General features: G+C 31.0%; 2 protein-coding genes and 1 long non-coding RNA gene across 7 annotated transcripts; 2 read left to right on the top strand and 1 right to left on the bottom strand.

Annotated features, from left to right (window-relative positions):
• The first annotated feature begins 9,897 nt into the window (after positions 1–9,897).
• On the top strand, positions 9,898–11,609 carry LOC146888465 (uncharacterized). Its single transcript, XR_014986619.1, has 3 exons — positions 9,898–10,116; positions 10,278–10,580; positions 11,384–11,609. It is a non-coding gene; the product is annotated as an uncharacterized LOC146888465 (long non-coding RNA).
• Positions 11,610–13,036: 1,427 nt separating this feature from the next.
• Positions 13,037–18,475, top strand: LOC114169526 (UDP-N-acetylglucosamine transferase subunit ALG14-like). Of its 4 annotated transcripts, none has more exons than XM_028054715.2 (6): positions 13,037–13,189; positions 16,724–16,947; positions 17,030–17,169; positions 17,749–17,895; positions 17,977–18,036; positions 18,124–18,475. In XM_028054715.2, exons 2-6 carry the CDS (start codon positions 16,770–16,772, stop codon positions 18,298–18,300), a joined length of 702 nt encoding a protein of 233 aa, XP_027910516.2. In that variant the 5' UTR covers positions 13,037–13,189; positions 16,724–16,769; the 3' UTR covers positions 18,301–18,475. The 4 variants fall into 4 exon arrangements, with proteins under 4 accessions (XP_027910516.2, XP_085525648.1, XP_027910542.2 ...); XM_085669522.1 differs by having other exon boundaries at positions 13,051–13,183; positions 16,721–16,947; XM_028054741.2 differs by having other exon boundaries at positions 13,095–13,349.
• Positions 18,476–25,345: 6,870 nt separating this feature from the next.
• On the bottom strand, positions 25,346–27,357 carry LOC114174320 (homeobox-leucine zipper protein ATHB-13-like). Of its 2 annotated transcripts, none has more exons than XM_028059152.2 (4): positions 27,111–27,357; positions 26,859–26,983; positions 26,387–26,766; positions 25,346–25,875 (listed from the first exon to the last, which is right to left on the bottom strand). In XM_028059152.2, exons 1-4 carry the CDS (start codon positions 27,113–27,115, stop codon positions 25,528–25,530), a joined length of 858 nt encoding a protein of 285 aa, XP_027914953.1. In that variant the 5' UTR covers positions 27,116–27,357; the 3' UTR covers positions 25,346–25,527. The 2 variants fall into 2 exon arrangements, with proteins under 2 accessions (XP_027914953.1, XP_027914954.1); XM_028059153.2 differs by having other exon boundaries at positions 27,106–27,356.
• Between the last annotated feature and the right edge of the window lie 11 nt (positions 27,358–27,368).

Here is a 27,368-nt window from a genome sequence, read left to right on the forward strand (position 1 = left end):
AAAAACAAAAAGGTAAAAAAAAGTTGGGTAAAAGAACATGTAGGAAAAAAAAAAACATTTTTCTTGTATATCGTCTTTTACTCTCTGGAGCTTAATTTCTAGTCTTGATTGGGTTACCTTTCTAAGTTTAGAATAGACAAAATTTGATGAACAACATATTTTAGTTTTAAAGTCCTGTTTTAGAGTTTAACTTTGGAGGAAAATTGAATGATTTTCCTTTAATTGAGGTGGTAAATTTGATGTTGTGGTGAAGAGAAAAGAAACGATGGCCCCACACACCTGCAGGTACCATTTGCATGCAATATGTGGTGGGGGAAGGTTGTTTCACAATGTATCCCTGTCCCAAAAACAAAAAGCTACTTCTACAGTGCAAAATTTAATATGGAGCTATGAATTTAGGCCATAAAATAGTTCCAACTCATTAATTCATCAATTCTGGCTTAAATTGCTTGGAATCCAGGGTAGGGGTAATTTTGAAGCAATATCTTAGTGAAAGTGTCCTCTGTTCTTGCCGTGTAATGTGCCCCAATCTCTCAACCATGTCCAAACCCTTTAATGCATTGTTCTTGAAGCCATACTATATGCATATGTTGTACCAAATTATCACCAAGTTGCTCCTATAACCAACTGTTTTTCTTTCATACACCACTGTCTCATCAATTAGTCAAATAATTACATAAGGTCTGTTTATGATATTTTCGTGTCTTTTTTTATGTTCAAAAACTTTTCCTTCAAAACAATTTGATATTTCACGTGGGTAATTGAAAGGTGGTGGCTTTGATATCGGTTGGGATCAGTTGGCAGTTGTCTGGACAAAAAATATATATAAACTTTAACTTCCAGTATTCAGAAGTAGCATATGGCTCATGGTTGGTTCTTTTTATCTATCAAGTTAGTTAGTTAACTACGTGCAATTAATGTCTTCTTAAATCACAAAATCATTTACACGTTTTTCATTTCCTCAACACACGTTTTCCGCCTTAATTAATGTTTCAACATGTAAAAAAACTACAAACACTGATGAGAGCTTTCAGGAAAAAAAAAATGATTCTATATGGTGATAATTAGCAAGATCCATGTCTGTGTTTTGTATTGGAATTCAGATCTCTCATTTTGTAAATTTTGAATCGGTGGATGGATATTTATGTTAATAGAGGTTAATGTTCAAGATAGATAAGGCCATATAAATTTTCTATTTATAGATTGTCATGTCATTTGGATGAGTATTGATCAAGAGTCTAATATGATCTTAATAACTAATTAATATATGTAACTACTATAGGGAATAATTCAAGTGTGAGTCAAAATTCTATGTTGGGTAGAAAAAATAAAGTTAAACACTATATAAGATAAAAGACTCATAAATTTCATTGTCTTAAGATTTTGAATTAAAAGTGGTGTCAAATGTCTTATGTGGATTAAACTCATGTCATATACCTATAATATCTCCCTAATATCATGAGTGTTGTTTACTTTCATGTTCAAATGTGTTTGATTTGTGTATTAGATTTAGTTGGCGCGACCTCATAGTCTAATATTTATGAAATATATACTAAAAAAATGTGGGGAATAGTCGTGGGGTCACTAAAAAAAACTTTTGTGCGAAGGTTTTTTTTTTTCAAGTTGCAGGAGTTTTTATCCTCTGCAAATTAAGTTGCGAGAGTTTTTTAAACCGTCACAGATATATTTGTCACACCTTCTCTGCAAGGTTTTATGACGACCTTTGGTATCTGATTTATATTGTATAGGTTTTTCTTTTTGGTGGAGGGTGAACATAAAACTATGTAAGTCATTATTTAGTTAACTAACCATAAGTGTGATTTCTCGAACACCTAAATAATCATTTTACAAAGGGTTAAATATGTTTTTGGTCCCTTAAGTTTCAGTGAATTTTGGAATTAGTCCCTCTTCAAAACTTTATACATATTTAGTCCTTTGTCTTTAGAAATGCGTGAATTTAGTCCTTCTTATCAAATTTTGTTAAGTTTATTTGACATTTTAAACGCATTTTATGATAATATTTGAGTTAACAATGAAGCAAAAATGTGTCAAACAGTGTAAACAATTCAAATACTATCATGAAATGAGCTTGAAATTTCAGATAAACTTAACAAAATTTGGTTAAAAGGATTAAATTCACATATTTTTAAAGATGAAGGACTAAATTGGTTGAAAGTTTTGATGAAGGACTAATTCCAAATTTCACTGAAACTTAAGGGACCAAAAACATATTTAACCCTTTTACAAATCTAGGCTCCAATTTTATCATTTTAAACCACAAATTACTCTAATTAAAATTGTAAAGCATGCAAACATAACATAAATATGGGCTTAACATTGAAAATCGTAAAAGAAAGGATGGATCATTTGTAAATGATGCGGCAAAGGCTTTAGTGGTTAGTTCTACTATAACATGATATTTTAAAACATTTCCCTTAAATGTTTAGAGTTTTAAACTACATATTGTTCTATGCCTATAGGAACAAATTGAAGTGGGTTTGACTCAAAGCACTACTAATGAATCAGAGTGTTAACCCAAAGCTTTATGGGACAGTGCAATGCATAGGTTTGGGAACTCCTACTAACTCATTTAGAAATACGAGACTTGGACTTTCAGATTTAAGCTTTGCTTCATCTAGTCTTACCACATCACTAACATGTTTTAATCAGATAGAATAAAAATACACCAATTTAGAATCCCATGTTCAAACCGCCTTGGGTGCACTAAAAGCCTACATGATAAGAAGGAAGGAAAGATCCCTAATTAATTGGCGGACTTCTTTGATCCTCAACCACAAGTAAGTACTTTTTAAAAGTTTAAGCCCATTATTTGTGATTTTGGGTAGATTTAGTTTGATATTGGATACTAAACAAGTTGAAGCATTGTGCTTGATATTTCTATTATGTTTGCATGCTTACAATTTTAATTACAACAATTTGTTGTTTAAAATGATAAAATTGAAAAGCCTGGTTTTGTAAAATGATTATTTTGTTGGTTGTGAAATCACACTTATGGTTAGTTAAGTAAACAATGGCTTACATAGTTTTCTTATTATTTTCTTCTTATTCTTGCAAATCACACTTATGTCGTTGATTCACTACAAGAAAATTGTTTATTATCTACGAAAAATTATCTATGAAATTTTTTTTGTAAATAATTTCATTTTATCTATGAAATAATTTCGTAGGTAACATCAATTTTCGTGGGTAACAAAAAAATAAATTACATACGAATATTATTTCACCTTAATATTTGTTTATCATTTCAGCAAACTAGTGATGCAAATAAATCTGAGTGTCCTTTGGGTACAAGAGGATCATCTGCTAGCAACATTTAGTGCGTTTATGATGTTTTTTTAGGATGAAACTATAAGAAGTAAATGAAGTGTTTAACTAAGAAGGGATGTTGAATTAATTGTTTTTTAAAAAATAGATTCAATTTTATACTTGTAAAATTCTTTTGTTTGAATATGATTGACCAACTTCTCCTAGCCAACCAAAAACCTCTCTTCCAAGCTTAAACCAAGAGCAATCACAACTCCAAACCTTCAAAGATTATCACACACAGATCCAACATTGAGAAGTTTAAAGAGAATGAGATTTTTCAGAAGTACTAAACTAATTTTGGTGCTAAAAATGAATTTCACTTCTCTAAAAATTCAAGCTTTAAAGTTTGTTAATTGACATATTGAACAGGTTGAAATTTATGTTCAATATGTTGATTTCACTTGACTTAAGTGAAATCAAGTAATTCAATAATATTTCAGTCGATCAAATATGTTAGTTGCAAAACTATAACAAGTCATTTAACCTGTTAAAATCCATTTTAACATATTGAAAAAATTGTAACCAGACACAAGGCACTTATTTTGTGTCAAATAGTCTTCAAGTTAAACTCCAACTCCAAGCTTCAAGAACTTTGCATGTAGTCCAGTTCAATATCCACTCTAAGTTTGATAAGATCAATCAACCTTCATCAATCCTTCACATCTTCGTCAAATCTCAATGTATCAAAGCTATTTGTGCCAACAGAAACTATATTTAGTCTATTAAGGATTTTGATTAATTATGGATTAAGTTCTAACTACGTTTCAATTTAAATTACTTTTATGTTACTATGGTGATTTTGATAATGGAATGTTTTAATGATATATATTTGAGCACTTTGGTAAAAGTTTGTCATGTCTCTTGTCACAATTAAAGTATTTGAAAGAAGTTTACAAATAAACAATGTTGACACAAAAATAAAAGCACTCCAAATGGTGACGTACATTGCCATATACTTGAGTTTCTAATCACTAACAAAGTATTGTATTTAGGAGATAGAAACTACACAAGTAAAATAAAGAATACAAACAGAGGTTTTAAATCTTGCAACAAAATAATTACAAATAAAGTAGGTTTCAAACTTTCACAAAATAGTAGTCATCAATAAGAGAAGTTAAAATCCTCCACGAATCAAATACTAGATATCATCATAAACCTCCACAAAATGCGTGTGACAAATATATCCGTAGAGATTTAAAATCCCTTTACAAATTAATTTACAAAGGATAAAAACCATGCAACTTGAAATAAAAACCTCTACACAATAATTTCTTTTAGTGACTCCTTATAATTTTCAAAAAACGTTGTTGGTTTTAATTTCTAATATAATTAGAACATGATTTTACTTTTGATTTTGATGGGTGAAAAGGTTAAGCACCTTTCTTTCACAACCAGTTTTTGTACTGTGTAATTATATTTTCTATTTTTATTGATGTTCATTATAAAATGGTGCAAGCGAATATATTTATTAGATTTGTTGATTATTCTTCTTAGATGTTTCTCATATTAAATGAACAAACAAATTTTTCTTTAGTATTAGTAGGTAAAAAATGTGTATACATACTTAGCATAAATTTATTTTAAAGCATTGGAATATATATATATATACATATGTTGGGTATTGGACTCCCTTCCTATGTGGAGAAAAGGTCCAAAATTTGAGAAGCCCATGTCTCGCTTAACCTAGTGGAGAGGAGGCTATAAAATAAAGAGAGAGGCAGAACAATAGAGTCAGAATACACTGAAAGCCCTAACACATAGAGGGAGAGGTAGAGGAAAAATTCTGTTCACGTTTTTCATAGAGCTGTCGCAGTAAATTCGGCGCTGCGGATTCGTTCACCGTTGGATCGGGCTGAAATTTTTACAGCAGGTTCGGAACTCATTGCTCTTCATTCTGACCGGCCGGATCTTTGATACGACGTCTGAGTTGACAGATATTAATTTCGCACTGCAGCAGTGATTTGTAGAGCTTTTCCCCTCTTGTTCTTCTCTATTTGAAAGCTTTGTTGCTTTGTTATTTGGTTGGGTGTTGGCACTAATTTGTGTTATTGATTGAGACTCTGTTGTACTCTTGTTGATCATAGTGGAGCTATTTCTTTGGTCTGGACGACTCGTGGTTTAAGGGGTTTTTCACATTAAAAATCTTAGTGCCTTTATTTGTGCTTTTGGTGATTTATTATTGCTACTCTTTGATTATTGCTCCTCATAGATTCTTGCAAATTAGGGGAAATTATATCCGCTGCATTCTCTGGTATATTGTTTGTTGTTGTTTTCCCCATCAATATATATATATATATATATATATATATATATATATATTGAATTTAATATATTTGTCTCAAATAGGTTTGGAAATAAGTCACGCTATACGAGCCCATGACTTTAGTTTATATGAAACCATTTTCTTAGGAAGTAGGTTAGACCTAGCCTTTTTTTAAAACCATTTTTCGTTAAAAAGGGTCAAACCTTCTACCATTTAAAAAAGTCTTTTTAGATCTAACAAGTCAATGCCTTTAAATAAATAATTATATTATTATTAGTATCATTATTATATTAAATTTGTTACAATGTATTAAACTCATTTATTTATCTTGAGTATATTTTCTACGAGATCAATCCCATAAGATTATTAAAAGATAAATTTATGTATTACTTAAATAGTTTTTAACAACATTTTCAAATAATTAATTTATTATGTTATTTTTAAGAAATAGACTTTAAGTCCAACTCAATCTTACAAAGTTGGAGATGAGATTTGCATCGATTTATATATTACGAATATGTATTATCTTTATAGTTTATGTGAGATTTTTAACGTACCTCTCTCACGTTAACATATATATCTTGAGTGTCTGATAATAATCCAATAAAAAGTTGCACGATAGGCCCAACAAACAACAAGTTTCATTAGGATGAACTTTAACTCATCATTCTGATACCACGTTAGAAAGTGAACCTTAAAAATCTAACTCAACCTTACAATATGATAAATCTACCTAATTAATGTGAGTTCACTAACTATTAAAGTGTACATACATAATTATATTTAATATACATCCACTACATAAAAATATAAAACAAATCTACTAATCTTTTAAAGATCTTATAAAAAAATATGTGCCCTATAAAAGAAACTTGTAGACTAAGTTAGATCTTCATGCAGATCTTATCAGGCTATTTTAAAATATATTGGACAAATAAGTAATCCATACTTAGATTTTACCTTTTCTAACAAAGGTTACGCATATTCTAACAAAGCTTTCATTTCATAGTTGCAACCTTTTTCAACAAAATCCAAATTTATTTCCTGATTTTCGATGAAATGTTAAGTTTTCATTTATAACTAATTTCTAAATAAATTATACTAATGTTCGTACTTGCAGCTGATAAAAATAATACATTTGAGACGACAAAGTATTTTAATACGATATAAACTTATTAATTTTTTTATTGTATAAAAAATATTATGTGAAATTATTCTGTATATTATTATGTATGTTACATTAGTGATGCTACTGACAATATATTACAACTATATTGTTGTGTACATTTAATACACACTGATATTTCATTTATGACATGATAAAAAATGTTGCTCCTAGGCTTTTTCTTTTTTCTTTTTGAAATATAATTCTGTGTATACAATATATAAAGTTTTTAAATCATCACTGATCATGAAACTAACGTATCAGGTCAGTGATGTCACCAATTTATAGACATCAATAAGTGATGTACTTCTTATAAATTTAATTTCATTAATATTGCATGACAGGCAGGTTCAATAAATCTGTTTTTTGTTTTGTTAAATTATTTAAATTTTTGTTATATCCTTTATGTATTAATTTTAGACTTTATCTCTTCTCATTAATATCTGAAAAAACATCTCTCCGTTTCCCATTTCATTCATTTGAGAGAAATTTCCATGTTCAAAAGCATAATATTTTTAAACATATCTTTGGAGAAAAAACCTATAAAAATATTATTTTCATGAATTTACATAAATTGATAGTTTTTATTTTATTTTTATTTTTTAAACGAAGTAACCTTAAAAGAATAAAAATTAGATATTCTCATAATAACATCTTGTGTTAATCAAACTAGGTTATAAAGCTAGTCAAATAAAAAAAACTAAGTAACTTATTGATTTTATCACACATATTCTTACTTATAAACATTCCTTACAAATTTTAAGTTAAATTTTGAACATCATGTATGTACATGTCTTTTTCATTTCCTTAAAAATTTCCTTTTAAGAAATTGCAAACTTCTTGTATTTATCATTTAGTATTGTAATAGATAAGATGTAGTACTATGAAAATAACGCATCTGTGTCCTCTTATGTTTGCTTTCTGTTCTAATTTTTCTTTTAAATACAACCTATAGTTTATTTAAAGTTTCCCAACAAATTTTGTAAAGCAATTTAATATATACAAATTTCCTTAGTGTAACATTCCAATTAATTTAGTTGGATTTACTTTACTAATTTAAAGCATCACTTGATAAAAAAACATAAATAAACATATAAGTATATAAAATGTATTTACAAACCCTTAATGAGAAAATCAAAACTAAACTTTTTAAAGGTAATTATTTCATCAACAAGAAGATCTATCCATTACGAAAATTAAATAGCAACAACTACTCTCTCTAGAAAGATCATGAGTAAACGGATAATGTAGTATCAGATTTGTGGTGTTGAACTCTAGATGCGTTGTCTACAATGTTTCTAGGAGATCTCGAGGGTGGTTTTCAAGCGCTTAGCACTTGGCAAAACGGTACGTGTCCCCGCTAGGCGGTTTGGAAGCTACTGACGCCTAGCGGTACGTGTCCCCCGCTAGGTAATTTGGCTGTTGTAAGTCCTAGTGGTTGGACTTTATAGGCGTGATCTACAAGGCTTTTGGTGATAACCCATAGGTAAGATTGCTGAGTTCCTTGAGTTGAGCTCGAAACGTATCCCTTGAGTTGAGCTCGGGATAGGGGTTAAGTACGTATATTCATCGAGTTGAGCTCAGAATGGCATCCCTCGAGTTGAGCTCGAGATGGCGGATGAACACGAGGAACCCTTGAGTTGAGCTCGGGTTGGCGAGTGTTGCCGATGTGAGTGTGCTGGTTGTGGCCAGTACGGATGGGTCCAGATAGATTGCCCTCCTCAGTAGTTGACTGACGAGTTTGGTAGTCTTGGGACGTTACGGACTATGCTCGTATTTGGGAACTCCACCTGGTGCTACAGTGTATGATCCGTGGCGATGTTTCCCGCACGTGCTCTGTCGGTTGTGGCCGATAGGTTTTGCAGCAAATTATCTTGGGATAATCACTAGAAGAGGTAGAACACGAATTATCTGGTTGTGGCCAGGTGATAGAGAATAGAGAAAGAGACGGTAATTTGGGTTTTTGTAGGAAATATAGTTAAGTGATTGTTTATTTGTATATTACTCTGATGTATGTTGATTTCATTAAGCTCACCCTATCTGCTTGTGTTTGGCGATGATCGTGTACGCGGTACACGTGAGCAGAGGATGTTGATGTAGGTGGTGCTGGTGATGCTTAGACACAGAGCGAGGGATAGCATGAGATTTTATTACTATGTTTTTATTGATTTTAGTTTTTGGAAGAATATGTAAACTTTTTAGAGATATTAGTATATTGTTTGTTTTATAAACTATGGATCGGTGTTTTGTTATACGTTAATAAAAGTTTTAAATTTCCCGTGTTTTTGGGAAATGGACTATTTAATAAATGCGGTTTATTCATAAATGCAATGTATTTATGTTTTTGTTATGCATTTTAATTATTTTAATTATTTAAAATTCAAAATATCTGGACGGGATGTTACACTTCTAACCTCAAAAGGTGCTTCACACCGGCTCTACCTCACACAGGTTGCTCTACATGCACACAGAGAACTCTGATCAAAGATCAAAACACACCCTTACAATCCTAACTGAACAAGGATTCACCTTAAGCCTTTTAACATCACATACAAAACCCTACACACCTACACAAAACATATTTATTAACAAGATTTAAAGGAAGAACAAAAGATGAACTTACTCTATTCAAGATTTTGATCAGTAGTTGTAGACCTTACACTACACCATTTAGTAGCTACAGTAACATTTACTCAGCTACATTTTTTAAAAATGTTACTATAGATATAATATAGTTACATTTTCTTAAAATTGTTACTACAAAGAATATTAATATTAATATTGTAACGTTTTTAAAAAATGTCACTATAGATAATTACACATTTTCTATTTTTAGTAACATTTTTATTTTCATAACTATTAAAAATGTTACTATACATTAATTTTCTAAATTATAATAATGTTTTCTAAATAAAAATTATTATAAGTTATATTTTAAATAAAAGTTATTATAAATTATTAATTTATATTAATATTATATAATAATATTTTTAAATAAACACTACAAAGAATTAAATTTTACTAGCCAATTCTGTGTTAGATTTTTTTTTTTCATTTTATCATTCTGTGTAACCGTAAAAAATAATTTAATTGTATAATTGATTTTAATCTACGAAAAAATTAATTTAGGTTACCATTTGCTCCCCCTTTCGTTTTATCTCTCATGCTTTGAAGGTATTCTACACCAGAAGCTAGGATAAAATCTTCTTGATCTAGGGTTCGACATAGAACTTCATGTGAATATGGGCGTCAGTATTCTCACTGGTTTCGGCATTGTTGCCTAGCGTCACGCTCCGTTGATTGCTGCGAGAAAGGTGTTCGTGATCGTTGCATTGTTCAACAACCCAAACCTTTGAATCAGGTAAAGATTCTGGTGCATCTCGACGATTTAAGCAATTTCTAGTTGCATACGAGGTTTGTAGAGGCAAATAAATGATTTGTATAGGTGATTTTATTCCTGATCAAATTCAAAATACGAAGTAGAGGACTTTAAATGTATAAGCTAATTTCTGTTTTGTACAGGATCTGGGTGTTCTTCTCTTAGAGTGGGTGCATTCTCTGAAAATGGACCTTTTAGACCAAATGGGAAAGTTTGATTCCTTGATTGAATGTGCGTTTTCTCTGTGGCGAAAGGTTTTCATTTGTTTTGGTTATTAGGTTTATTTGGGAGAAGGGTATTATGCAGAGAGAACTTCGAAGCAAACTGTTGAGATTTTGCAGTGAAGAGGGAAGTCCTTGGATGCGGAGGTTGATTCCCTTGAGGCTAATATCAAGGACCTTGAAGCAGAGGCTTCATTTTTCAATGCCACAGCTTCTCAAGTAGCGGTGAGGGTTCACTTCTTTGTTTCATTCTTCACTTTGATGATAATATGAATTTGATTTGTGTTTAGGCAATTTTGACGGTGACTTCTGTATTTTGTTTTAGAAATAGGTGGTGGTTTGATTGTTATAACCATTTAGACCATGTTAGAATAAGTTTATGTGAAATTTTTTACCATTCTTCTTAAACTCTGTATTTATGTTTTCGATTTTATGATAAATAAATTGCAGAGCCACTTACAGTTCTTTTTCCATTTCACACACTTATGTCCAAGCTATTAGCTTTCAGATACTACTTATGCTTATTCAAATAACTTTTATATTTGAAATCAGTCATGTATATTCTAATATAGTGTTGAGTACTAATCTCCCATGCTTTTGTTGAAATCAGTCATGTTGTGAATTTTTGGAGTTCTATTAGGAATCAATTTTTGAGTTAGTTTTTAGTCATTTTTAGTCCATTAAAACTTGTTTAGATAATTTTTTTTACTTATTTACTTTCTGTTTTAATATAGTCCTTAGTATTAGCCTACTTTTAGAGTCCTTTTTAGGTCCTGATTAGTGAAATTTTTAGTTTCTTGTAGAATTCTGGTTATGAGTTGATTTTTAGCTATCTTTAGTTATTTTAAACTTGCATGAGTAGACTTTACCTTTGTTAATTTTAAAATTTAAATAAGTTATATAAAGTAGTTCAAAACCACTTAATGAGTCCACACACTCTTTATAAGTGTGCCTTTGTGTTGGTTTATGTAGTTGAAATTGAAATTAGTATTGTTCGTGAGCATTGTTTCTTTTTTATTATTCAACAGGTCCTAGATGTGTTCTTTCGTGTGCCAAAGGTGGAAGGCCTTTGTCTAAGCAAGGCTTCACTTGTTGCATTGCCGTAGGAGATTAAGGACTTTTGTTCTTTCCAGGGTTATCCTCCCTCTCTTTTAGATGTTTTTGGTTAATCTTTTGGTTTCTGAACTCTGATCATTTAGCTTTGGTTGCTTAAATAAATGTAATATGTATCGGCTAATATGATGGCGTTGGGGCTGTGGTTTTTGTCCTGCTCTATCACGTGTGAAATTTTCTATTATTTTTAGTAACATTTTTAACATGTAGCCTTTTTATTAAGAAAAAGTTACTAAAACTTTCTAGTAACATTTTTATAATGTCACTTTTCTATAAAAAAAATGTTACTATAAACTTTTAGTAACATTTTAAAAATGTTACATTTTTATTAAAAGAATGTTACTTAAAATCTTTAGTAACATTTATGTAAATGTCTCTATTAATAAGTATAAATGTTACAAAAAATCAATAGTAACATGGGGAATACGTAATATGTGATAAAATGTTACTAAATTCTATTAATAACATTTTTCATGATTTAGTAACATTTTTTTAGTGTTACTATACATTATATATCTAGTAGTGTTAGTACTAGGAGTCTTATGACATACTCCAATCTTCAAAGAGAGATAAATGATGGATTTAAAGATCTAAAGAGAAGACAAAAAAATAATTTAGAAATTTTTTTATATAAATATTAGTTCTTATAAAATGAAACTTAATTAATAGAAAATTATATTTATAGCCAGACTTTTTAAATAATAAAATGTTTTAGTGTTATCTTTATAAAAACCACTACTTCGAATTATTTTCTAGATTCTCAAATCTAGCAAAAAAAATTATAATAGTATGCAAATGTAATTTGAAGTCTTTTAAGTTATTGAGCTTAACCTTATAGTTTGATTATTTATTTATAGATAATTACAAGCTGTTTTTATCTATAACAATATATAAAGATGATTCTTTATTTTGTGTCTACATTTTAAAATTACAATTTTATCCTTTAAAATATAATTATTTGTTAAATTTTTGAAAATTGACTGTTATTTTTACAAGTTTTTTATAAAATTGTCTATTTTTGTTTTTTTTTATTTATCAACAATTATTCTCTTATATTTTCTGATATATTTTACTTTATTTTTAATAAATATAATTTTATTTTATATTAACTTAATAACATTATAATATCATCACATACTAATATAATATCACGCATGTTTAAAAGAATGCGTACATATGATAACACTTGTGGTTACGTAATATTCAATATGATTTTTTAACGGTGATGTTATAAAATAAGTTATGACAATCAATTTTATTATATATTTTTTTATGTTCATGGAAAAATAGGTTAATATCATCATTGTCGTTTATACAAAATGTTAAAAATATTTCATTTATTAATTGCTGGAAGTAAAATTGGTATCAGTTTCTTAATTTAATTTATTTTATTTTGTAGGGGCAAAACTTGAAAATAGAAAAATGAGAATTTGATAATTTGACAACCAAGTTCCTCAAACATCCCGTAGACAAAGATCAATATGACAGTTTTATTAATGTTTTTTTAGTGAATATTATTATTTATGTTTTACTTATTTAATTTGAGCAGTCTCACAGTAATATTTATTTTACTTTTAAGAAATAAATTGGATTAAACTAAATAATATTTGTTGTATTAGTATCTAAGCATAAACTTAACACCTTGTCGTCTCCACTGACAAACGACGAGGCTGTGGAGTCTTCGACGAGCTTGGCAAAACCCTAGACACGAAAATCAGAAGGTTCCGATCATTCTTTTCATCTGTCAATTCTCTCATCTTATTTCTTCAATTGTCAATTTCTTAGGAGAATCGCCGAAGAGAGCTTGCGCATTTTTTGTTTTTGTCTTGCAATTGTTGTTCGTCACCAGATAACCCGTGCTTCCGTTTCTCGCTGGGTTTGGTATTTTACTGTAATTACCTAAGACTCAACTGTGTTTGAACATGCTTTGTTTGGTTTATACAATTGAAGATGCAATTGTGTTTGAATATGTATATGCTCTATTTGGTTTATAAAATAAATAAATATAAACTTTAGGCGGGTATAGGCTCTACTTGTTGTGTCAATGTCAAGTTAGTTTATACTATGCTTTTAGTCTCTTGTTGAAGTGTCAAGTTCGGGTCAATTACATTTTGTATTATATTTTCAGGCTATTAAATTTTTACATAGATAAGCTAAGCTGTACCATATAGAGTAAAGTCCATATCCTTTTCAAACCTTTCACCTGGACGAGAACCATCCTAACTAATGTAGCATTTGGATATTCATGAATGAAATTAAGTGTGGAAATTGTGTGTTCCTTCTAGTTTTTCTTCTTCTTCTTAAATGCATGATACTTTTACTTAAAAAAGAACGCAACCTTGGTGTTCATTCATATATTTCACTGCAGTTTAAATCTTTTGTTTAATTTGTTGATTGCCCGAGGATTTGTAATTAAGCTCTTAGCGGTGTGTTATAAGGCAATATTTGTCTGTTCTATATAATAAGTTAATGCTTGCTTGTTAGTTATGGGTGTTTTATACCAAACCACTGATCTCATACCTTGCTTTCCTGAATACATGGCTTTATATACATAGCTAGGTCTCACCCCAAATTCAATCACCGTTATTTAAGTCAGGACATTAGGTAATGCGGGCAGCAATAATATTATTTCAAATAATAGACAGGGATGGATTCCAAGTTGCAATACATCCAACTATATTTCCTTGTTCAGACTCAAGTCATGTGTATAACATTGAATTTCCACACCACTGATTTTGTCTTGACTTAAAACGAGTTTAGAAAATAAGCACTGATCTGGTCATCATGGTCTCCACTCGTTCCTCCTCTCTAAATTAAATGCTATGTCAATAATTATATGAATTTATTTAAATAGTTTAATACATTTCTTGATTGTCAAATGTCAAAGATAATTTTTTATTCATATATAGAAAAATTAATTTTGCATGTACGCAAACATTTGTTTGTATACCGCAAACATTTGTTTGTATATCGACTTTTTTCTTCAAGTAGGTTTGATAATGACCAATATCATGGTTCTATTATTCAATAATTTGGTTATGTGGAAAACTTCAATGGCTGATTGGCAAGGGTAGGAACACGGATATGGAATTCTTGTCAAAGTCAAAACCAAAATCAAATGGGAGGAACTGATGTTCAATGGTTCTAAGATATGGAAATTAAGTCTATTGGATTGTATGGTTTTTTTTATACATGATTGAGATGGTGAAGGCCTGTAGCCTTCATAATTAGAAAAAGAACCTAGATTTTAGAATTATAGATGTGAAGTTTGAATGACTTGTAAATCTTTTTGTTTTAATCGGATATAAATTTTTCAGTTATTATGTGCCCAAAAACATACATGTTTACTACCACTAGGCCTATATAGCTGTGGTGCAGAGACAGATATTTAAAACTAGTTCAGTTTTAAAACTGATTCTAAAACCAGTTTTGTTTTAAAAATGATTATAAAATAGTTATTTATTCACTCTTATTGAAAGAATGGAACTTGAAATCCTCACCTTTGGTATGACTTGTATTTAGTTATGAGAAGAGATCAGTGAGTTGTTGCCTCATCTGATGTATATTTGTGTATATTTGTGTGAGTACGCATGTGTAAAGAGAAGAGTACAATACAAGGAAAAATTATATCCTATAACACTCAACCCTTAGGTTAGGTATGCACCCAAAATTATGAAAGTAGAACAATACATTAAAGATAATAATTTTAGCACTCCTCTTTAAGTTGGAGCAAGCATACAAATTGTATACAAATTGTATGCACCAAGCGTGGAACATATAAACTGAATTGTAGGCCCTCTCAAGGACTTGGATATAAAATTTGTAAGTTGGTTAAAGTTGATAAATTCAGTCCCAAGCTCCTTGGACAATAGTGTTTCTCTGAAAAAATGATAATCAATCTCTGTGTTTGCTCCTCTCATGAAACACAAGATTGTAGTTGATATAAAGGGTTGTATGATTATCGTAATACAATTCCACTACTCAACATCACAAAATTTGAGCTCTTGGAGGAGTTGTTTAATCCACACAAGTTCACAAGTGGCGAAAACCATAGATCTATATTCAAATTCTACTCTGGATTAGACAACAACATTTTTGTTTACTGCCCTTTGAGGATCAAATATTCCCTCCAATGAGTACACATCCTGTGGTGGATCTCTTGTTGATGAGACAACCAACCCAATTTGCATAACAATACCCTATAATTTAAGTATTTACTTTGTCCTCATTGAAAGTCTTGTCTTGGAGTCTTTTTTTATGTATGAGAATTTGAATTATAACATTTCCATGTGAGGATTCTGCATGAATTGACCAATAACTTTGATTGCATAGGAAATATTAGGTCTTGTTATAGTGAGACAAATGAGTTTTCCCATCAGCCTTCGATAGCTTTGGATCTGAAAAAAATTTGCCGTGGTCCACCATCAACTTTTGATTTGGATCCGTATGACCGTCAACAGGCTTGCAATTTGCTAGCTCTATCTCCTCTAGAATGTCAATAGCATATTGTCTTACGAAATAACAACACCTTCCTCGGTTTGAATCACTTCAATACCCAAAAAGTATTTCAGATAATCAAGATTGTTGGTCCTCTCTTTCTAGAACACTGTCGAAGTCTCCATTTCTTTGCTACTAGATTCCATCTCAGTTTGCGCATCTTGCTTCATGGCAGCCAATCTTTTGAAGATGTGACTAACAGCTATTTTTGAATCATTTTATCAAAGCTGTGGAAAATGATTCCCAATTTGAAATTATAGAACCAAAGCATTGTCGTGCCTTCCATGCTCTCATAAAAGTATTTTGCAGCTTAGAATGAAGGAATTTCTTGCACCTCAGAATTTTTCAGCCCTAGCAATCCAACCAATTGGATCTGCCTTCGCAAAGGCCTGTAGATTCCCCATGGTCCAAATTCGGGCTTCCTCCATCTCTAATAGGGCTCTTCTTCGAAGACCTGGTAGGTCTGACCAATTTGTTAAGAACCAAGAATTGAAAAGAGAAGAAAAGAAAGATTTATAATGAATAGAATGAAAAGAATAATAAATACAAGAGCACTTGTCTAAGGGTTTTCCCAAATATCTAGTCAATAAAATTAACATCTTTCTCTCTCCTCTCCCTCACCATGTTTGTTATAGCAATGTGTTCCTTTTTTCCATATATGTATTTATGTAATTACAATTTGCAAGTATAAACACGAGCCTTATTGGTTATGAAAAGTAATCATATCTTCAACATTGATTTTCTCCTTAATTCTGCAGTGAAGATGTGAGCGTAGCTCTGACTGTAACCTTGAAGCTACCTCTGATGGGCAAATGCAATGGCTGCAGCTTCTCTATTGTGTCTTCATTTGGCGTCTTTTTGAGTGCAATTTTTGTTGTCTCCTTGATTTTGGTCCGTCTCCTGTATGTTATATATCACAGTCGCAGGCCTTTGACCAAAAGGGGTTTAAAACCCGTCAGTACCCTTATTATTTTAGGATCAGGTTTCAACTTACTTTCCCTTCTTTTCCATCCAAATCAAAACATTTCATGACATTACCTAATTTTTAGGTTTATTTGCTGTAGGTGGTCATACTGCTGAGATGATTAATCTATTGGCAGTGTTGCAGAAAGATAGGTTTTATCCAAGATTCTACATAGCTGCTGCTACTGATATTATGAGTCTTCAAAAAGCTCAAATGTTGGAAAACTCCCTGACTTCTGAGGTTTTAATTTTTACTGTCTCAACAAGTACCTTTTATTCAAAGAACTTTAATTTTTCTTTTCTACAATATAAGATCGGATAGTTTTTCACACAATGTCTACTTTTTGCTTTATATAGTGATTGGTTCTCAACATGTTATGTCGTGTATTGGTAGTTACGAGGAAATAATGTAACTATTTTTTCTGGGGATAGTATATTGGCTGAAGACCTGTATAATTGGATGTTAGTTATTGTTGTCAAACGACTAGAAACGTGACTGCTGCTGTTTGCAATAGGTAGACCCAAAGCAATACTGCCAACTCGCTTATAGGTTTTATTCAAGAGGCATCTGGGAATGTAATAGTAGCTTATGAACGAGAAGTTTGTAGTCTTTAATAGCTGCTACATTTGTTTTTTGGTTTATTTCTTCTTGAAACCTTTCCAGTTCCAGACTCTCGGACCGGAAATAGAAAATATTTATTTATCTAACTTCTATTTTCTATTTTCTTCTACTGATTTTTTTAGCGCTTGGTGGATTTTGAATTTCACTTCTGCTTCTTGGTGGTTTACAAATTCTTATCAGAAATAAATTTTACTGCAGAATGCCTCAGGGGTCACCGATACTGCACAGTTCATGAAGATATACCGGAGTAGGGAAGTTGGTCAATCGTATATAACCTCTGTTTGGACTACATTAGTTGCACTGGTGCATGCGTTATGGCTAATGGTTAAAATTAGACCTGAAGTGGTACTGTGCCGATCATTATTTGCTTCTATTTCTTTTTACTCTGTTTCAATTTGAGGTAATTTTGTGTGCTACTTAATCCAGATACTTTGCAATGGACCTGGAACTTGCATTCCCCTCTGTGCAATTGCATTCCTATTTAAGGTTCTTATTCCCCCCCATTCATTATTCTTATATTAATCCACTTTATCCACTTCATTTGACACTGAAACCTCTCAAACTTCTGTGCAGGTACTGGGAATCAGATGGTCATCGATTTTCTATGTTGAGAGTATTGCAAGAGTGAGAAGGCTCTCCTTGAGTGCCTTGCTCCTGTACAAGTTGCGGATGGCTGATCAACTTTTTGTCCAGTGGCCACAGCTGCAACGGCAATATCCTCGAGTAACCTATGTTGGTAGACTCATGTAACCAACTCTTTACTTTCATAGTCGTATTGTTTATATACCAGTTCTCTCTGCATTTGCCAAGTGTTTTTGTAGGTTAAAATTCTTACCATTTTTTATTTTTCAAAAGCAAAAAGGAAGATAAGAAAATTAAGATTATCCAAAGTGATATGGAATACATCTAATTTCGGGGTGTGAAAGCGTTTCTCCATAACCACTAATTACCAAGCTTTTAAAGACTTTTTTACTTTGTAGTAGTTTCATTTAAAGCAGAGGTACCTTTTTAAGAGAAAAGTAGAAACAAGGGCCAAGTGCAAACCAGTTGTTTTAGCTTACACATCTATATCAATATATATGGTTATTTTGGTGCAGATATTAACATAGCTTGAAAGCAAAGGACACTAGAGTGAATAGAATGATTACAATCATGCTAGAGTTGTATAGTTTACACAGCAGAAGTTTTATGGTTCACTGCTGTTTCTATTTGGTTTTGTTTCTACTGCTAGTTACAACCTTATCCCGTGTTATAAATATATTAAAACAATAAAAGAATGAGTTATGGTTACTGACTACCAAAAAACAATGGACTAATTAAGAAACTATGGTAGTAGTAGTCTTCTGCTAAAAAGAATGTACTAATTAAGAAGTCGATAAATAGATTTTGGTTTATTAAAAAAAATAGATTTTGGTTCATTAAAACATATTGATGTATTCTTATTATGAATTGTTATATATTTTCAACATAATTTTTTTTAATAAACTATTTTTATTAATTTCTTATCTTAGGACGTTATTTCATATTTTTTTAAATAATAAATTTAATTGAAAATCACGTGACAATATTTTGGCAACATTAACACTGTTTAATAGAGAAGGAAGAAATAGGAAAAAAAATGAAATAAATGTTTTTCGGTTTAAGATAAATAAAATAAAAATATGTAAAAATAAAGTTATTTGATTTTATTCTTGTTTATCGAATTTTAATTTATCTTAGTGACAGTTCTATCAATTTTTTAAAACAATGTTCGTTTTCTTCTACATATTTATGGCTTGGAGAAGAAATGATGCCAAGTGAGATTCACATTTTTTTACATTTCTTAAACGAAAATTGAGTTGAACTTTTTTCACACTTCTCTTTTTCTTCCTTCTCTTTCATTCCTGTCAAACATGGCTTAAATGTTAAACTTTATTTTGATATTTTATTTTATTTTTACATTCTAAGAAACTATAATAATACTTTTACTTACTATTTCTTTTTACTACAAATTTTCTGCGGTTGATAATGTTTGATTCGATTGAAGAGATTTGATTTTGGATATTTTCTTGTTTTTTTTCACACATTCATTCATAGACATACACAGAAATGAAACGCCCTTCACGGAAAATACTAGTTATGGTTTTGGAAATCGGGAATTTGTCGGAAAAAAGAGTTTGATGATGCTACAAATGCGGTTATGAGTATTAACTATTGTGGTGGTGGCCATTACAAAAGGTTGCCACACTTACGGATAAGAAATTCCAGAATCAGCATTTTCCACACTTCCGGATTGGAATTTTGAACCTTTTTCTAAAAATTCTGTTCTGAAAAATCCATTCCAGAATTTTCAGAAAGTTTGTTTTTAGAAGATTTTCAGAAGAGGGGGTCTTGAAATCTCTTTTTCACAAAGGGTAAAATCACCACTTTAAAAGTTAAGTGAGTACCAATACAAAGTATGGAGGTGCATAACCTAAAAGGGTTTGTATGAGGCTTTCTAAATGAACTACAATATTTTTAGCTGGTCCGACTTAATATTAAATCAACTGTCCTCTTGACTTGCTATAAATATTTTTAACAAAAATAAATATGTATTTTTAAAATTAAAATTCATTATTAATTTAAATTTAAATTTTAGGTATAATAATTTACATATAAATTACATATATATATATATATATATATATATATATATATATATATATATTAAAAATAATATTATTTTATAAAGAGGATTTATCATTAAATTAGCTGTGCGTTTGGGAAGTTCATCTAGGCTTGCCCACCAAAACAAAATAAAAAATTATAAAATTCAATTTAGGTTATAACTTTCTTTCTCTTATCTAACCTATTTTACAAAGTTTTCAGTTATGATTTTTCATGTCGGATCATCATGCTAAGTTTATTTTTATACGTCTAATTACAAGATAATCATGTTTAACAAAATTTTCCGATAAAATTAAGTGTTAGTACAATTTCTTTATATGACAACAACTGTCTATCTAAAAAATATTGCTTAAAAAAATTATACTTTAATTTTAAATAAAATATAATTTTAAAAATATAATGTTTTTCATTGATATGGTGTAGACTGTATCCTAAAATTGACTATTAGTTTTTGTTTGTGGGACATAACTTTGTTGGCCTAACATTATTTTAAGACTACAACAATCAATCCTAGGACTACCGAGTTAACTCCCATGCCCTAAAACAATGCCTTATTTACATCACTGGGTTAAAAGACTAGATTATTAAAAAATTTAATATTAATATGTGAGATAAATTATATTTCGTCTAATTACTGGTTTACAAGACTTGGTTATAAAAAATGTCTTAAATATTAATATGTGAGATTAATTATACTTCATCTAATTTTTTAGTACAAGTCCTTCTAATATAATCATAGAAATAAAAAATAACAATTCAGTTCATTTTTTCAAGATTTCAATACAATGCCACCAATATATCAATTTTATTTTCATGATCAATCATCTTTAAAGTTTTATTCTCATTATTATTAATAAGCAACATACATATCCATAATGTTTAAAAAGAATTAGAAAAAAAATCAATGATAGAAATTATAATTTTTGAATATTAATACATGGATCAATGTAAAAACTTATAAAATTAAATTATTTACCTACTTTAAGAAGAACCTTAACATTTAGAAGAGTAAGTTTCAATATAAAATGTTTAAATATACACGACAAGCTAAAATCCACAAAATAATAACAAGAAAAAGAAAATCACTATAATGTAGATTGGATTGGACTCATCATCAATCTTAATCATTCTTCAAATACTTTGCATAATCATCAAACCCATCATCGTATTCATCTTACTAAGTGTTGAGTGTATACCAAAGTACAAAATGAACATGATTGAATCAGAACAAGTAGTCTTAAATAATGTTTTTTATAGTTCATTCGTTTAATGTTTGTTCCATAACTATGAACCACTTTCCTTGTTGTCTTACACAGTGATCTTTTATTCAAAATATAGCACTTTTAAGGTATGATGGTCGTACAGACAGTATAAAAATGTGGAAAAGGTGAAAGTTGAAGTAAGTTATATATATGAATAACAAAAGAAAAAAAAAATGTTGGGTGAGTGAGAATGAAAACTATCTAATAGAACAGATAGAATCAACAAGAGGTGACTGTAACCCACTTAATTGCATGTGCAGGCACTAGGACGGACCAAATGCCTTAAAACTTACTCCCATTTTTGGTACCCAAAAGAATCTAATGTTTTTCTCATAATTACCCGATGTCTCTTAACAAAAGGAAGAAGAAATATTTAAACCGTCTTAAACCATTCGATTTCTAAGTAATGTAAAATTATTGGGCGTAATAAGAACATATATACACAGTTGATGTTACCATAAAGATACAACACCAATAAAATTATAAGTTCAACTTATGTATAAAAGACTAACACTATCTTTAATCCAAAACACTTGAAACAATGAGTTTATGAATTTCATTCTTATATAATACTAACTTTTTTTATTTTTAATTGATGTGAAACTTTAGATTATAATAATGTACAAACTAAGTCAGCATCAACATTGAAGTTAGATGAAATTAAGTTTTGAACTTTTAAATGTGGATAATTTAGTGACAACCTAGTATGGTTGGCGTGAAGAACTAAAAAACTAGTTAAAAATTATGTTTGACAGAATCTACAGAATGATATTAAAATAGTAAAATACTTTGTTTAGATAAAGAACAAACCAATAACTACAAAATTATTGCATATTGAAACCACATGTTCTCCACACTCTTTATGGACATTATAATCCCAAACATGCTGGGAATGCTCATATTCTGCAACTCTTACAAAAACCCTAACAACCCTTTATATGTCCAGTTAGAATCCCCTAAGCACGTGGCCACCCAATGATTCCACTGAAAAAATAAATAAAAAAATTGCTTAAGATCATAGTTGGTTTCTGAAAGTGTGATGAAATGCCAAAACTTTGAGGCATTGGGTGATTATTTTAAGCGAAGTTCACATGATCCCATACATATAACAGCGCAATACTATAATATTAATATATATATAAATATAGTAGATATTGGAGGCAAGGGAGATTGTATCACATGTATTGTTTAATAGAGAAATGGATAGTTACGTATTATATGATGTATTTACAATTAAGGTGTGCGTAAGATTAGGGTCTTATTCAGCTTCCATATATGACAATAACATAATTGGAAGTTTATGCATAAATTTCCAAAATTGCAAGGAGTTGTGCCTTTCAGCCGAAGCAATTGCTTCAAAGCAATGGTGTTTCAATTAACAATGTATCCTATTTATTAGCATTTATTAATTATCGACCACTACTGTCTTACTGGTAAATAGCTCAACATGAAACCTAATATCAGATTTATAGATATGCCTCGTCTTTAATTCAAAATGGTTTTTTTTTTTTTTGACAAATTTGCTTAGATATTAAAAGAAAGTTAGTAATTTTAGGATAAATGGTCAAAGAATCATAACGATTTAAAAAACAAAGTCTTCTAATTCCACATAACTTCTTTACAAATTTCTGAAAAATTGAATTTGTCAGGAATTATGATAATTTTAATGTAATATTAATTTATGAAAAGGTGAAATCATAATAATGTTTCGGTGTTAATATTTTGTGCTAAAGTTATTGGGAGTCACGACGATTTTAATATAAAATATTAACTTTAAAATCTTCGTAACTCTTAACGACTTTATTTTTCTAGAGATTTTTATGAAAAAATTGTTTGGACTCAATTTTGTAATATCTCGACAAATTTTGCAAAAAAAAATGTAAAAAAAACCTTGAAAAGTATTAATCTATGTATACAATTAATAATTTTATGTGAAATTATATTTAGGTTCTTATTAAAAATAAATAAGTAAATAAAATGATATGTAAATTGGTTTTATATCACACTCTGTACGAATGAAGTCACATGAAAAGTATTTTAAAACTCCTTTTAAAGGAGGGACATAGAAGGATCAGTCTAATTAACATAGTTGGTATTTAAAAGTCTAGAAATATATATGGTTTTATAAAATTTGAAGGCAATTCAATTAATGTGGGTATATCCAAGTGATCAAGGATTCTACATTAATTGTTGTTTTTTGATAATGGAGTTCAATTCCTCTTCACATCATTAAAATCCCTCTAAATTGGTTGACAACTATATGTGAATATAATTATATTAAACATTCATTAATTCATTCTTTTAAAAGTATTTTTACTTAATAAAATTTCATTTAACACTTGAGACATTATTATTCTGAATGATGCAAAATTAATTGTTATTGTGGTGCTGATTTGAGTAGAATTAGGTGTAGATTTGTGTGACGATTGAAATGTTAGACAGAAAAAAACGTTATTAAAAGGGAAATGTGGTGGTGAGTAAGATGACAAAGAAAAAACCGAGAATTAATTGCCCGACAAGCAGAAAGGGAAGCATCGTTGCATGAAATTTAGCGAGTTAGGGAACAACTCATTCATACTACAAAAGAAAAGAATGAGTCAGGGTAGGTACCATAGCGTTTATCAATTTGACAGCAAGCTATTAGAAAAATGTTGCAAGAAGCGTGCTGGAAGGGGAAGAAGTTAATACATCTATGACACTGACAACATTCATTACTATGATGATGTTGATGCTCTCCACAACAAAAACTGAAAACAACACATCATATGATTAATCAAAAAAAAAATTACATTGTATCTGCATGTACATATTCACCTGAGCTAAAGTTTTCTACTACTATTACTATGCATGGCATGACGTGATGCGAATTTGACTGGTAGATTGTGACAATTTATTTTTTGGTTGAAACTTTAGGGTGCAAATTTGACCGCTGTCAACACTGCCATGTGATCCATATAGAGGAAAATAAAATGTACAAGTAAAGAGGTGAGTTGAAAGTGAGGTGTGAAAAAGCACTTAGATGGATGATAGAGAGTGGGTGACAGTGATCTCACATGAACTCTTCCATTAAACCCTAAAAATGGTGCAGTGATGAGTTAATTCTCTGATTCATCAGTGCCAAAAATTAAAGTGGGTACGGCCAAATCCCCAATTGTGCTCCATATCCCAAAAATTCTTTATTTACCCTTTGTCACCCACGTTTTATTTAACACATACTCGGTAACATTTAAAGAACTATAAAAAGATTTGTTAAACATGGTTTAATATTTTATATCAATGAAGTTTTTATTATAGTAATAGTAGCTAAACTTTTTCACACGATACCCTTTTTTCCTATGTTGCCATGAACAACAAAATCGACAATATCTCATTCACGAGAATGACTATTTCCAACTCTCTTTGTTTTCTTCCACTCTTCCATATGCTTGTCTTCTTCCCCTCTTGGAATTTGTGTTTGATTCTTTCTTTTTTTATGCCCACTTTGTTAAGTTCTGGTGGATTTGGTTCATTGTGGGCACTGATTGATGAGATCACCTCACATCATCGCAGGCTCTTCTTTCTTTCTTCAGAGCAATGGCAAACATTTTTTTTTTTTTATGATCTAGAATATACGCGGGTGTGATTCCAAAGCAAGCTAAAATAATGGGTTTATGATGTTAAGTGTAAGAGAGAATGAGAATCTCTCCTTATTTTAATGTTACACGCCATGTTGCCTGCACTCATCAGGCACTTGCAGCAACGGTTTTGGTTTCTCATTCCCCATTAATTAACTCAACCAAACAGCATTATACTCGGAGTTTCAAGAAAGATTGTTACATTACTCAGGGTTTCAAAAGTGACTAGCCCTTTATTCATCATTCATATAAAAATTTTCAAGCCCGGCCAGATTGAAAACTTCTACTTGATATATATTAATTCTATTTTATACACCAAGTTTCAAAACATGGGTTTTAATTTAAAGAACTCATGATAATCAAGTGTGGTAATTGATGGACGAACACCCTCTTGATTTCACAGGGAAAAAAGTAGTACATTGAAATTTTAAATTAATTAACTCTCTTGGTTTGGTTCAGTTGAAATGCTGCTGCTCCAACCATGGCCAAAACCCGGATTGGTCATCCATGGCACAGAACATGTTGCTTAGGCTTTCTTCTTTGACCATTTGGTCAATCTTTTGGCATGGAAGGTCTGGTCTTGAAGAAGTTTGGAAAAGCTGAGCAACCCCTGCAGGCCTAGCAGAAGATGGAAACAGGGTTCTGCTCGCCTGATGTGTAGATACAGGACTGTCAATAGCTGGTGTCCTTGAGATATCCAACTTGATGTCCGAGCTGTTCTCACTTCTGTTGCTGCACGATCCTTCTGTTTCTTTGTTAAGGTTGATGGATTCAGTTGGCTCTCTACTTTTCAGTGCCAATATCTGCACCACAAAAATTACCTAATCCAATAAGACGCTGCAATTCAACAAACACTATGCATGCACAAGAGTTGGACCTAAACCAGCTATTCAACAAACACCGGTGCCCTCAAATAAAATCAATTTTGTTAAACCAGTGAAGTGTGCAAGAGAAAGAGAGAGAGAGAGATAGTGGGAGATGTCAATGGAGAGAAGATGGATGATTGAATCTTTAACAGGTCACTGTAGATGAAAGGAAAAAAGAAACAACTTTTTGGAAAGTAAGAGAAGAGGTGAAAGGAACGGTTCTGAAAACTATACACTAGTCAAAAAAAAAAAAAACAAACACTTGTGAAATGAAAAAGGATCATCATTACTAGCACCAAGCTTTATTCCACAGAATCAAAACAATCTCATCAAAATAGTCTCACGAAGAAGAAATTCACTTTTCCTGAAGGAAAAGAAAAGTTGATGTGAAAGTAAACTAGAGAAGCAAATGATTGGAATTTGATTGAGTTAGAAGGCAGGTATTAACCTCAGCCTGAAGTTTTTGGTTCTGAGTTTGAAGTGCATCATTATCTGACTTCACAGATTCATACTGTCTTTTGAGAAGATCGTAGTCTTTCTCCAACTGCTTGGTCTTCCACCTGGCCCTTCTGTTCTGAAACCATATCGCAATCTGTCTTGGCTGCAACCCAAGAGCTCTTGCAAGTTGCATTTTCCTCTCTGGCTCAAGCTTATTCCCCAACTCAAAGCTCTTCTCAAGTGTCTTCACCTGTTCCATGTTGAGCCTCCTCTTCTTCTCCCCTGCCTGTGATCCATCATCGGACAAATCCTCCTCAGCATTGGGCTCTTCTCCGTGCTCAATCCCCGATGAAAATGACATGGATCTCTTTCCCAGAAAGGTCACTCCCCCTGCATCAACATTCAGAACAGTATATGAGACACATAAGTATTTGAGTGTGTATGTTTGATGTATTGTTAGTGATAGAGAGAGTGTACCATACCATGATATTCCTGAGGTGGTAGAATTGAGGTGAGAGAAGGTGGGGGTTGATGATGATCATCATGGTGAGGGGTTTGGAGCATGAAATTTGCTGGGAAGAAAGCCATCTCATTGCAGGTTTTAGGCCTGCCACAAAATCTTGAAGATCAGGTGAATGATATAGATTGTGTGATCGCCACCACTTTGATAGAATAAGAGAAGATTTTTGCATATGCTATAAGGTTAAAGAAGAAATGACAAAGGATTACTGCACCACATCCTCTGACAAATGTTTTTGGAGCAAACTAAACAGCTTCTTCACTTGAAAGAGAATGGACTAATTCTTCTGAATCGTGGCTTGTATATACATTATCAGTGCTAGCTAGAGTTTTTGTTCTCTAGTGCTACTATTTCAAAGGAAATGAGGTTAGGAGGGAGAGAAGAAAGAGGGAGGGGGAGGAGGAGAGAGACACAGAGAAAAAAAGAGAGAGAGAGAGAGGTAGAGAGGGATGTTTGAATCTATAGACTATAT

Source organism: Vigna unguiculata, chromosome 2, assembly GCF_037176805.1.
Source record: "Vigna unguiculata cultivar grain cowpea cultivar isolate G323 ecotype 2 chromosome 2, ASM3717680v1, whole genome shotgun sequence".
Classification (NCBI taxonomy): Eukaryota; Viridiplantae; Streptophyta; class Magnoliopsida; order Fabales; family Fabaceae; genus Vigna; species Vigna unguiculata.

Coding starts and splice junctions, on each gene's coding strand:
- LOC114169526 (XM_028054715.2), top strand. CDS start 16,770: ATGGGCAAATGCAATGGCTGCAGCTTCTCTATTGTGTCTTCATTTGGC. Junction 17,896..17,976: donor TTAAAATTAGACCTGAAGTG/GTACTGTGCCGA, acceptor TACTTAATCCAG/ATACTTTGCAATGGACCTGG. Junction 18,037..18,123: donor CAATTGCATTCCTATTTAAG/GTTCTTATTCCC, acceptor ACTTCTGTGCAG/GTACTGGGAATCAGATGGTC.
- LOC114174320 (XM_028059152.2), bottom strand. Junction 26,767..26,858: donor ACCACCTCAGGAATATCATG/GTATGGTACACT, acceptor ATGTTGATGCAG/GGGGAGTGACCTTTCTGGGA. Junction 25,876..26,386: donor ACCAAAAACTTCAGGCTGAG/GTTAATACCTGC, acceptor TTTGTGGTGCAG/ATATTGGCACTGAAAAGTAG.